A 13,404-nucleotide genomic window follows, 5' to 3' on the forward strand; every position below is an offset into this window, starting at 1 on the left:
AGAGGAGGTGTGAGCTAAACCTGAGCTCTGCTGACTCTGGCTCTCTGACCACAACACAAATCCTGTAGGATTTCTTAAGGCATTAACATGCACTCCCTTAAAAATGAAGGGCCCAGAGTGGTTCTTCAGAGCAGTGCAATGGGGGAACCATTTTTGATTCCTGAAAGGCCCAACGACAAGAGAGGTTCCAGAAAGAACCTCCTTTTATTTAGATCCATAACAAGTTCAATACAGTTAAAAGTCGTGAATAGATGGCAAGAGATTTGTGAAATCCCAGTGGGTTATTGACTTTATAAGAACTCTCACTGTATACAATAACACTGACTAAGTGCAGGTTTTACTAATCTGTTAGTGTCCAGGTAGCCTATCCAACATTCAAGATTTCAGGGTTTTTTCTTTTCTACATATTAGTTGTTCAGAGCATAAAGAACCTTTATCTATCTCTATCTATCTCTCAATCATGGTTTTTGGTCAAGCAGTAGCTCATCGATCAACCACACAAACCAGTAAGGAACTATAAAATGCCATTAAAGAAATCCGATTTTTAAGAGTGCTGCTGATGAGCATGTTAAGAAAGCAGTTGAAATACAAGAGAAATGATGTATGTAAGATAGCAGTCTCGGTCCTCCTCCTGTCACCATCTTAAAGGAGTGAAGGTTTATAAAGATCAATATTTTCCATACTGTGTGTTTAGCTCAGATGGAATTTATAATGTTTCTCTTACAGATACGTTTTCAGAAATGGGGCAGTCAGGCACTTCCAGTCTTATCTGATGTTACTTTGCACTTAATTGCTTAGAGGCAGTGCAGTGTAAGCATCACCGACACTGTCTGGGGTCATGAAGTTCTCTCACAGATAATCAGTATGGCTTATCGAGCTGTATGGGCCAGCTTCATCCCATGATTGTTCAGCCTTATACAATGGATTAATACATGTGTGGTGTGTCTAGCAAAAATATGCTAGAGCACTGCCAGAGCCCTACAAAATGACGTCCAGCTGGCTACTGGTGTACAGATTTCTGACCAAACTGTTAGAAACAGACTCCATGAGGGCCCAATGTCTTCCAGTGGGACTTGTGTTCACAGCACATCAATGGGCAGCTCGATTTTCATTCGCCAGAGAATACTACATTTGGCAGCTTTGCCATTGGCAGGTTCACAGTGAGCTCACGTGACAGACATGGAGACGCCATGGTGAACGTTATGCAGCCTGCAACACCATCCACCATGACCGGTTTGGTGGTGGGTCAGTGATGGATTAGGGAGGGATACCTTGGAGTGTCGCATAGACTTCCATGTGCTAGGCAATGGTACCCTGACTTCTGTTAGGTATCGAGATGAAATCCGCTGAGGCATTGTCAGACCTTACACCGGTGCAATGGGCCCTGGGTTCCATCTGGTGCAGGAAAATGCCCAGCCTCATGTGTCAAGAGTGTATAGGCAGTTTCTGGATGACGAAGGCACTGGTGCTGTTGACTGGCCTGCACGTTCTCCAGACCTGAGACAAATTGAGAACCTCTGGGATGTTGCATATTGGTGCATCCGACTCATGGCACCACAGACTGTCCAGGTGCTCTCTAATTCCCTGGTCCAGGTTTGGAAGGAGATGCCCCAGGATACCATCCTCCATCTCATCAGGGCCATGCCCAGACATTGTCGGGAGTGTATACAGGTATACACACTACTGAGTCACATTATGAGCTGCCGTGGTGAAGTTCACGCAAAGCGGGATCAGCCTGTGATTTCAATTTTTGACACTGCTTTTCAGTGTGAGGTTGAATCAGCTCCTTGATGGGTTGGTGATTTTGGTTTCAACTGACAGTTGCTGCATCATTTTATTCTCAACAAATCATCCAGTATTACTTGGTAAAGATTTTCTGCTTGAATATTTCATTCATCAAGATCCAATATGTGATTTAAATCTTTCCTTAATTTATTTTGAGCATTGACTTTTCATTGTACTGGGAGTTATGGGGACAATACATTTTTAATTTGTTTTTGTTTCTGTGAATTTCAAATGAGCCGCCTTTATTTTTTTGGTGACCGCTTAAGTATAGACCCCTGAAGTAACTAACTTAGTCGCTTGTAACCTTCTGGTTTAAAGGTCAGTGCCTTGACCCCTTGGCCAGCTGCTTACTCAGCCAACATGTCTTGACTGATTGAATCCCTGCCTGCGATTTGCTGAGCTTCTTGCTTCAGCTCCTTGTCATCTATTTGTGTAACGTTTTTTCAGATTGCCTTGGAATGGAACTGGCAATGACAAGGTACTTTGTACATATGCTAGCACATTAATACAATTTATTTTTATGAAGAACTGCTTTTCCAATACCACATCTTATGGATGTTTTGCTTAAAACATAAATTTAGAACTTTTGATTTTACTGTTAAAAATAAAACGTATTTGCTCCATATTTATATTTAAAAAATAAAACCTATTTGCTTAGTCTGGTGATGTTCAATTGTAGGTCAGCCTAGTGGCTTGATGGGTAGTGCTGCTTCCTCACAGAGCCAACAAGTTAAGTCTGAACCCACGCCTGGTTGTTTTAGTCCATGAGGTTTTGCATACTTTCTCCTTATTTTTTTTTTTCTCTGGATTACTGAAGTGTTCCTCCCGGACCCCCAAGACATGCTGAGTAGTTTGACTGATGATTACAAGTAAAAGGAAGCAATGCTCAAGATTTAGAACACCCTAGTTAGATCTCATCTGGAGTACTGTGTGCAGTTTTGATCTTCAGGCTACCAAAAGGACTTAGCAGCGCTAGAAAAGGTCCAGAGAATAACAACTAGGCTTATTCCAGTGCTCCAGAGGATTAGGGAAGATTAAAAGAGTGGAGTCTTTTCAGTTTAAACAAAAGAAGATTAAGAGGTGACATGATTGAAGTGTTTAAAATTTATGAAGGGAATGAGTCCAGAGGATGGAGACTGTTATTTTCAAAACAGTTCATCAAGGGACACAGTTAGAAATTTGTTAAGGGTGAATTTCACACAAGTATTGAAAGTTTTTCTGCACATGAAGGACCACGGACACATGGAATAAGCTACTAAGTAGTGTGGTAGACCATAGGGCTTTAGGGCCCTTCAAAACTAGATGTTATTTTGGATTGGCAGTCTTTGTTGGACTGAGTGGCCAGTTCTCGTCCAGATTGTTCTAATGTTCAGACTGTGATGGTGTGTGGGCCTGGGTTTGACTGCATTATGTCACTGTGGCTTTGTGCTTTCAATAAGCTTTGCATTCCTATAGATTCTCTGCTCATGAAATATTCTGCTTTCGTATATCTCTTATGTGAAATCCTCTTGATGCCATACATCTTACTTTCTGCTTTCACTTGTATGTTGTTCCAGTCAGTATGAAAGGTATTTCTTGAGCTCTGCTAGGAGAAGCCCTGAGAAAATTCTTTGTTTCAAGAGATTTCTCATACTTTTTTTAAACACTAGTTTATTGTACCAGAACAATATTATTTTAAAGTTATGAAGGCATTGCAAAAGCCCTTGCAACTAAAAAAAAAACACACACAACTGGTTCACTCCCGTAAATGCTGGAGCACACCACCATCACCACTGCTGACCTGGCACTTTTGAATGGTACCCTCATGATGTTCCAACCTCCAAACTTCTGCATTCTTTGACAGCATCTGGAGGAGACTGCGGCCTGAGCACCAGAGCACCTCGGTTCACCGACATGGGGAGAGGGATATGGAGATGAAGATCGAGAGGCAGTGAGGTTCCTAACTGCTGGACTTCTGCTAATCTTTGACAAATTCCAGTGGGGTTGTATTGGCTGATCTTGAAGTGGATTATATGCTGAATGATTATCTAATACAAGCTAAGTTTAGAATTAAAAATTTGTATCTTCATTAGCTTGTTGTTTTTGCTGTTGTGGCTTTGAGATGGCACTTCAACTGAACCACAGTGCATTCCCCAGCTTTGAAACTCATTAGTTCATTTAGCCAGTCTCTCCTAAAAACCTCAGTCATTGTTTAATTGGCTATTTTACATCTATTCTAATTCTAGCAAAAATCGTAAAATAATTAGAAGGCTTATTTTGGTTTTAAGTTTTAAGTTTGTTTCACTTAAGACACTGCCATATTGTAAATTTTCTTCCACAGATTTGCAGTTGCATACTTCATTTGCATTATCTTAGGGAGATGGAGATGGGTACAGTGTGCTCTTGTCACATGTAGTATGACATACCCTGCGACTCGATCCAACCAGTCTGTGATTTGCCCTGATTAAATCAAACCAGTCTGATTTTTTGTTTTAAGTTATAGGAGCAGAGTGTGTATGTGTGTGTGTGTGTGTGTGTGTGTGTGTGTGAGAGGGTTGAGAACTAATGAATGCTCAGCTGGAAGTATATAATGCAGCAACAAGAAATAAGGAACGCAGGTGTTTTAGACCCTCCCAAGCAGAAGAGAAACTCACTTGTCTGTTTTATATACTGCAACAGAACTGGAAAAAAGTAAAGTGTCCAGAATGCGGTTGAATGCGCTGTCCCGGAAAGCATTTGTTCAGCACCAGCTCTATTGTGCAGCACATTATTGGCTGTCAGAACAAGGGATGAGCATGCAATACTTGTAAATATGAAACTGTGCTGGCATGTCATCATGGAATCATGTAATTTGTCATGTCGTATAATATCTAGTTGTTGGCTGAGGAAATCAGATTACTGTACACAAGATTGGCAATATTAGTCATCCAGTTTGACCTGCTTTATCTGAGAAAGTACGTAACATGATCCGTGGACCCTCAAAAGGTACCTGCTTAATAACTGGCTGCAGGATGCTGGTTAAAAAACAATACATCATTTAAGAATGCAGATTCTAAACAAATTTGGTTCAAGTAAGAAATTGCACAACTTTCTTCGTTCTTGTATGCTCTGTAGTCTAAATTTGGAAACACAAAACCGCCACTGATGTTTATTTGACCTGTTAAATAGAGGAGACTATACAGTTTTTGGAGAGTGTATTACTTTATGGATGTGTTGGGGGTTTCTTTCCAGGAATTTAATTTCATCCTTTGCTCAAAAATGTACTAAGAATTTCATAAGACGGTTCTCCAATTGTTTTTTTTTCATAACCCATAAAACATTATTTCTGAAAATGAAGTTGCAATGCAAAAATCAGTGAACCCTATTCCATTAGTAGAAGTAAAACAACCACAGACCAGAAATGGTTGGAAGTCTTGATAAATGTTCTCAAGATTCTGACAGCAGACAGAAGTTGCACACCTTTTCATTCTTTGCACCTTATCTAAAACTAGGTCCTTCTCTGGACCTAGAAAAGGTCCAGAGAAGAGCGACTAGGCTGATTCCAGGGCTACAGGGGTTTAATTATAAGGAAAGATTAACAGAGCTGAGCCTTTACAGTTTAAGCAAAAGAAGATTAAGAGGTGACGTGATTGAAGTTTTTAAAATTATGAAGGGAATTAGTACAGTGGGTCGAGACTTGTATTTTAAAATGAGTTCATCAAGAACACGTGGACACAGTTGGAAACTTAAGGGTAAATTTTACACAAACATTAGGAAGTTTTTCTTTACACAAAGAACGATAGACACTTGGAATAAGCTACCAAGTAGTGTGGTAGACAGTAAGACATTAGGGACTTTCAAAACTCAACTTGATTTTTTTTTTTTTTTTTTGGAAGAAATATGTGGATAGGACTGGCGAGCTTTGTTGGGCTGAATGCTCTGTTCTCATCTAGAGTGTTCTAATGTTCTTCTTTTCATTACCTTAATTTCCCTTTTAAATCTGAACCCTAAAATTGGAATGGATCTTCTGATCCATTCACAAGGGTTCTTGAAACAGACACATATTGTGATGTGGATTCTGTGAGGTATTGTCTATAGTATCCTAGAGAGATGTGTTCCATGCTTGCATCAAAGTAGATAATGGCAAGTTGTTCCAACATCTGAAGCTACCAAGACAAACACTTTCTGAGGTATTTGCTGGTTAGTCGATGTCCGTTTCATTCCATTTGAGAATTTAACATCACAGGTTTGACTCGCCAGTGCTCAGTCTTCAATAACTTTACATTAAGTCATAATTATTGTTCCCTTTTGTTTCTCATGCTGCTTCTACTTTTGACCCTTGAATTTGTTTCTTGCTAATGAATTAACAGTTGCTTTGTAATTTATGCTGTCCGATGTACTGAATTCTGACCCGTCTGTTTGCTTTGCCATGACAGTCAAACATTCAGAAGGTGCTCAAGAGCTTTTCTTATTTGTGATAGATTGACACATTTTTGTAGCAATAATATATATCTCAGTCAGTGTAATTGTATAACTCCAGTGTTCTTCAGGCCTGTGCTGACCAACTTTGTGGTATCCTCTGTGTTCTGATCAGTCTGTCTCTATGGCTCCAGGAAGTGCCACTACTGTGGAAATCATTCTGCATTGTTCCTGTTCCAAATGAAGGCATCCGCCTCGCCACCCAATGACTACAGACAGGTGGCACTTACATCTCACATCATGAAGACTTTTGAGAGACTGGTCCTGGACTTGAAGTTCTCTTGTGGTAGGTCATATGGACACACTGCAATTTTCCTATCAGACAAAGATTGGAGTGGAGGGGTGCAATTATCTATCTGCTCCACAAGGCTTATTCTCTCCTGCACCAAGCTGGCAGCAATGTATTATGTGTTTTGATTTCTCCAGCACCTTCAGTGCCATCCAGCCATCCCTGTTAAGGGGTAAGCGTAGTGATGTACAGGTGGAAAAGTCTATGCAGTCCTAGATAGCGGACTATCTGTCAGGCAGACCACAGTTTCTGAGACCGGAGTACTGCGTTTCTGATACGGACATGAGCAACACTGGACTGCCACAAGGGAACAGTCTCCTTTTCTTTTCACTCTGTACTCCTCAGACTAAACATAACACCAGGTCATGTCACTTGCAGAAATTCTCAGATGATTCTGCACTTATGAGGTGTATTGAAAAAGGGGATGAGACCGAGTACAGGATTCACGGTGAAGAACTTTTGTTTCTTGATGGAGAAAAAATTTTCTGTAGCCTAACATCCGCAAAACTAAGGAACTGATTATTGACTTTTGACACACCAAACAGCCCCAATGTATGGTCACCATTCAGATTGTGGATGTAGAGGTGGTCCACTCCTACAAGTTCTTGGGGGTCCACAGACGTGACTGGTTTTATAACACAGAGGAACTATATAAGTTAGGGCAGAGCAGGCTCTTCTTCCCTAGGAGACTTTTTCATTAAAGTGGGTAGTTGCATCTTTCACATCATGTACAACTCCGCGGTGGCGTGTGTGATTTTTCTACTCGTGTGATGGGCTGGTAACATCACTGCAAGAGAGGCCTGCAGAATCAAAAAGCTAATTAAAAAGGCAGGCCCAGTTATGAGACACACTCTGAATCCCCTGGAGGTAGTAGAGGAGGAGAAAATTAAAACAAAACTGAGTGCTATTATGAATAATGCTGTACATCCTCTCTCTGACACACTAACACTGAGGACTTTCAGCCAACGAGTTACTCGGCAGAAGTGTGTCAAGAAGCCCCATGCTACTGGGGCTTCTTGATACCAATAGCAATATGTCTACATAATGTCTCACTGGGAGAAATATTCTTTCTTCTTAGTTGTCCACCTGGTCAGTCATTTTGATGTATGTTTAGACCATTCTGTGTGTGTGTGTATTTAAACCCAATTATCCCACGGGGACATATGAAGTTCTGTCTGTTTAATTTTACAAAACAATAATAGAAAAACCTGTGATCACAATTTGAGAATAAGAATGTCACACTCTGGTGCCCCTGGCAATGTGTATTTCTGCTGAAACCTCAAGCACTATGGGCTCAAAATCTTGGGTATTCTCTCATGATGAGGTATTTGTTGGATTAGGCAACTCCACAGTTTGTTGTTAACTAATGCATCTTTTGTGTTTATGGTTTTGTTTTGCTTTTTCTGGTCATAATGGTACCCAGGTATATTTATAGTGGGTATAGCAGTAGACAGCCCGCTATGTTGTGTGCTCTGATATTCTATTCTCTTATCTTTTAAATAGTAGTGGATGCATAAACTTCAGTCAAGTAAATTCAGACCAACATGGTAGTTCTCATCAATGGAAAGGAAGCCCCTCTTACTGTATGCTTACAATGGTGACTGTAAATGTGAGCTCCTCACCAAAGTGAGTTACCAATGAGTGTTGCGTAAAGCAGCTCCTCAAGTGTTTCACACTGCAGGTGACACTGTCCTCATTCATGACATAAAGGTTTATGTTTGGGACAACTCATTCAAATTGCAGCAAGAAGAATCTTGATGGGGGGGAAAAAAGATAATCTGAGCACATACACCAGTGTTAGGGTCATTACACTGGCTACCTATGTCTTTTGGGATTGATTTTAAAATACTCTTCATTGTACAGAAGGCACTTCGGGGAGATACAAGATTATTTTTTTTTGAATGCCTGCTTCCATATTTCCTTAATTGTAATCTCACATCTTAACACTTGTTGCGCAGGACTGGATGTTACTATCCCTTAATCGTGTACCTGAGACATTCTGCCTAGACTCTGCAAGCTCATCTTCTGCACTCTTGTAGCCTTTGATTCAGACTGAAACAGTTCCAGTGTTGTTTAGTGGGATTACTCCTTCAACATATGGACTCTGCAGGATGGTCAAGTGAGAGTGGTGGTGTCTTCTGGGTTTTCAAGTGGGCACCCTCTTTCCTCAATATTTTGCTGATCTGCCCACAATACCTCCAGAGTTCAACTCTGGGCTCAGGCTTTAGATGGCATACACTCACTTGAAGGCCCAGGTGGAGTCCTTCCTGTTTATCTGCCTACTACCCTGAGGCCCACCACAGCACAAGGTCTGGTCTCAGGTTGGATGCCACAATTTCAAAAACCTAGTGAGACAGCCTTTTATTTTCTTGCTCTTAAAATCTGAAATTATTTAATGGTTTACTTTAGGCTAGTACTGTTAAATGCTTCAAAAATAATTGCTTTTTTTAATTTGGCCTTTTCATAATTTATAATACATTTGCAACAGATTAATACTGCATGATCATATATTTTAAGCTTTGAATTTATTTGCCGTTATAAGTATGTCTTTGTGGAATGCAACTGCTAGACAGTCCTAAATATTTACCGTACTGTAGCACTGCTGACTCACATCACGGGGCATCTCGGTTCAAAGATTTGCACTGCAATAAGTGGTCGGGAGTCCGTCACCAACCCACAATTTCCAGCACGAACCTGTCTGAGAAATTACAACATGCTGGTTAGACCTCATCTGGGGGTACTGAGTACGGTTTTGGTCTCCATGCTACAAAATAGACACAGCAGTGCTGGAAGAAATCCAGAGAAGAGCAACCAGGCTGGTTCCAGGACTGCTGGGGATGAATTATGAGGAAAGATGAAAAGAGTTGAGCCTTTTTAGGTCAAGCAAAAGGAGGTTAAGAGAAGACATAATTGAAGTGTTTGAAATAAAGACGAGAATTACTGCAGTGGATTGAGACTGTTACTTTTAAAATGAGTTCATGAAGAATGCAGTTGGAAACTTGTTAAGGTTAAATTTTACCCCAACATTTGGAAGTTTTTCTTCACACAGACAACCAGACACATGGAGTAAGCTACCAAGTAGTGTGGTAGACAGTAGGACTTTAGAGTCTATCTAAACTCAATTTGATTTTATTTTGGAAGAATTAAGTGGATTGGACTGGTGCGCTTTATTAAGCTGAAGGGCCTCTTCTCTTCTAAATTGTTCTAAAGAATCCTTTAATCAAACACACACTGTCCATTTCTGAACCCTGTGATCAGAGCACTTCCTGGTGACGTTAGCTGAGGTCTGTTGTTCTCAGTCCTCGCCTTTAGGGCACAACATCACCACTTTACTGCACCTGTCCACAGGGCAAATCCCAACCTCATCACCAAAGTGTATTTCTGTGGACTCCCACAACAAAGGCTCTCAATTCATGAATTTGCACAGTGGTGAATTACCAGTGGTCAGTCGTGAACCCACAATGTCCAGCTCAGAAATGGTCTCCCTGCAGTATGATGCAATAGGAGGTCTCTTTTCGTCTACCGCATGGAGTCCGTTTCTGAACCCTGCAGTTGAGGCATTTACTGGTGACATCAGCTTAGGTCTCTGGCTCTCAGTCCCCAACTTTTCTGTGCAACTCGTACCATGAAGAAGCTCATTTCAAGGATTTGCTCCATGGTGAACTGTCAGAGGTGCGTCTCCTTGCAACATGAGCTAAGATGTTTTATAAATCAAGTCCACAGCAATACAAATACAGTATATTTAAAGAAGGCCTTGCATAATTGTATTTAGCCCTGAATGTGTTTTCCCTGGGCTACACTGAGGATGTGAATTAAAGTCACAGTGATGTGACTCTAACCTTGAATATCCAAGAGGAGTCTCCCAACACTTTTAGATTTGGAAAATTGGCCAGAGCTTTGCGAAAAAATGAATCAAAATGTAACCCAAGGCTTTAGAATTGATTCCTTGAATTGAGCACTTTTGGTGTTTGAACCTCCCAGTCAGTTGATTTATTTAATAATCTTTTTTTTTTTTTTTTTTAATAAGAGCTGAATACAGTGATTATGAACTGTCTGGCATGGGCATACGTGTGACAAGTGTGGTACCAATCTGGTCACTTTCTTTCATGCGTCAAATAATGATTAGAATTTTGAGTGAAAATCAACTTCCATAACTGAAATTAAGGAAAACATGAATTTGTCTTTCTGACAGCTCTGCTCTTAAAGAGAGAGTGCACTGATTTTTATATTATGTTAAAGTGTACACTGTTAGTTGTATTTCTCACTTCTAACCTCCCTTTCTCTTCCTCCCATCAACTTTACTGCAGTTGAAAATTGGGACATCATCTTGCCGAGTTCCTCGACATGCAGGCAGAGATGTCCCTGCAGACTGTTCACATCCACCCTGTCATTGAGGCGATGATCAATCTGACTGCAGGAGCCGCAGGTAAGCTGCTCAAAATGGTTAAACCACTTGCTTTGCAATGACGATGATGACTTGGGTGCACCTTAGACTGCATCAGAGATTGTCGGCAATTTGTTATAAATGTTGATTGATTTGTTTCACCTTGGATCACCCCCATCAGCCCTTGGGATAGATAGTCCCAGTTTTCAATATCTTAACCACATGAGTTGTCCAAAGTGCACCAGGAGGAGACTTTGTTTAGTTTTATGCTGCGGTAAATAATGATAAAGGAATAGTGTCATGTAGGGCTGACGCTAAAGGGCGCCTTGAGGAGCAGAGGCCTACCTAATGACTGCAGACTCCTACTCTGAGAGCAGAAGGCGTTCTTTAGCGTCCAGTTCTGTTTTTACTTGAATTCATTGGGTGTATCTTGTGCTTTTTTTTCCGTCCCAATTCAGTATATTAACATGGAAAGTTGTTTGTTTTTTCTGCACTCTTTTATAGCCTAACCCTGTTTTGATTGATTTCTGTGTTGTGGTTTCTGACATCTGCTCTTTTCCAGCTGCCTCTTAATCTCTACCAATACTACATTCTGTTTAGATAAGCAGTGTTGCCTAGTTCAGTAGTTTTCAAACTGGGGGCTGCCAGCTTCTCGGGGACCACAATACTTCTGATGAAGTTCATATTTAAAAAATAAAAAAATCCATTCCGATTTTACAGATTGTCTTGTGGTTTTTTAATAATCATAACTGAAAATTTTCAATAACTGAAAATATCAGTGTAGGACTAAATGAGTGCTGCAGTTCTCAACCAGAGGGCTTTAAAAAGAAAGGTTAGTTATATAGTGGTCTAACGATTACAGCTATACCAGCATGAATGCGCCCAATCTAACTGGATTTGGGAGGCTAAGCAAGCTCAGGCTCAGTTAACGCACTTTAATGACAACAGACTATCCTGAATCTCCTTGCTAGAATGTGTTTTCAGTTTTACTGCTTCATCTCACACTTGTGTCTCGCTCAGGCATCTCATTATCCAATTCCGTGCCCACAACCCTTTGTAATTCATGCCCATGGGGTTCAAAGTTACAACTCAGTCTGGCTTCTACTGCTCTGAGCCAATCTATGCCAGGATCAAGACTGCCCAGGTGCGACATTCCAAGACCAATGGGTTTTTGCAAAAGAGTAAAGAAGAGGGTTGTCTTAAATACCCTGACAGAAAACAACCGCAAAGCGTCTCTCCTTCCATTGTTACGATGTTTTTAGTTTTGGTAAACTTGTTCGTTGGATGATTTAGAATAGATTTAGAATATAACATACAATGACGATGAAAGACAAATGTTTACAAATGTTTATAATAAACATATCTGTGTTATTAATACAGCATCAAAACCGCTCAAAGCCTTGAGTCAGTAACTTTTGTCCTTCCTAAAAAAATAAATTCAAGAACAGGCTGAAGGTAGAAGCAGAACTGGGCAGCCATGAAGCAGGCTCGGCCTTTACATTCACTTGGAGCCACCTGTGAGTTAGTTCTCTCTTTTATTAACTATAAATGTTATGCACCTGGCGAGTTTCTATACTCCTGCTTTTTATCCAAATTCAAATGTAACTGTGTACTTTCTGTAAATGTGAAGTATAGAAAAAAATTTACATTTTTAAAAGCATTTGGTATTTACATGGAAAATTAAGTAATGCTTACTTATTTTAATTTAATAATAATAATAATACATTTAATTGTATACAGCTTCTCCCATTATACCATATGGTGTTGTGCTCTTGAGCCACTGATTACTGTATATACTCGTGTTTAAGTTCGGGGCTTGATTTTACCGTATAGTTTCCTGTATTTTATAGTGTCGATCATATAAATTGAATGTGGAAAACTTGCGCTATTGATCCAAGAGATTATAATATGCTAACACCCACCTGAGAGAGTAACCACGGAGCACACGGCCTTTCCCCCCATGTATTGTGCCTACGTGACCACACAGTAATACCCAAACTATTCCGAAGCAACATTTGCATTGATTTGTGTTTTTTGTATCTCACACCCTCATACACCTTTTATCGTAAGAGCATCCCTTATCTGTGATGGAGCATTTGATCAGAAGAAAATATGAAGCTGCTTTTAAATTTAAGTCGTTGAAGCAGCAAAAGAAATTGGTAACTGTGCTGCTGCAACAAAATTTGATGTGTCTGAGAAACTGATGTGAGATCGAAGGAAGCAAGAAGATGTTAAAAAAAAAAGTTGCATTTTTGAATGGGCATATAAATATAATTTTATGATCGATTTTTCAGGTTTCAAGACCCGATTTACACACGAGTATATACGATATATTAAAAAACACAGACTCATAAAACAAAATACCAAAAATCCCTTGTTAAAAATCTCAAATCAATCTGGGAGTGCTGTGAAGAAATATCACCTTTTAATTGTTGCTAGTAAGAGTTTAGTACTTAACAATTTAAAATGAAAATATATATATATATATGGTGGTACTTCAAAACATTTC

The 13,404-nt window shown here is 40.0% G+C and overlaps 1 protein-coding gene across 3 annotated transcripts in view; it reads left to right on the plus strand.

Annotated features, from left to right (window-relative positions):
• LOC120537532 (mitochondrial ornithine transporter 1-like) overlaps positions 1-13,404 on the plus strand; it is a 60,308-nt gene that overhangs the window by 10,548 nt on the left and 36,356 nt on the right. For all 3 annotated transcript variants that reach the window (XM_039766543.1, XM_039766544.1, XM_039766542.1), the window contains exon 2: positions 10,819-10,937. In XM_039766543.1, the coding sequence (XP_039622477.1) occupies positions 10,856-10,937 (82 nt within the window). In that variant the 5' untranslated portion in view covers positions 10,819-10,855. The remainder of the gene's footprint in view (positions 1-10,818; positions 10,938-13,404) is intronic.

Source organism: Polypterus senegalus, chromosome 10 (genome assembly GCF_016835505.1).
Source record: "Polypterus senegalus isolate Bchr_013 chromosome 10, ASM1683550v1, whole genome shotgun sequence".
Lineage (NCBI taxonomy): Eukaryota > Metazoa > Chordata > Cladistia > Polypteriformes > Polypteridae > Polypterus > Polypterus senegalus.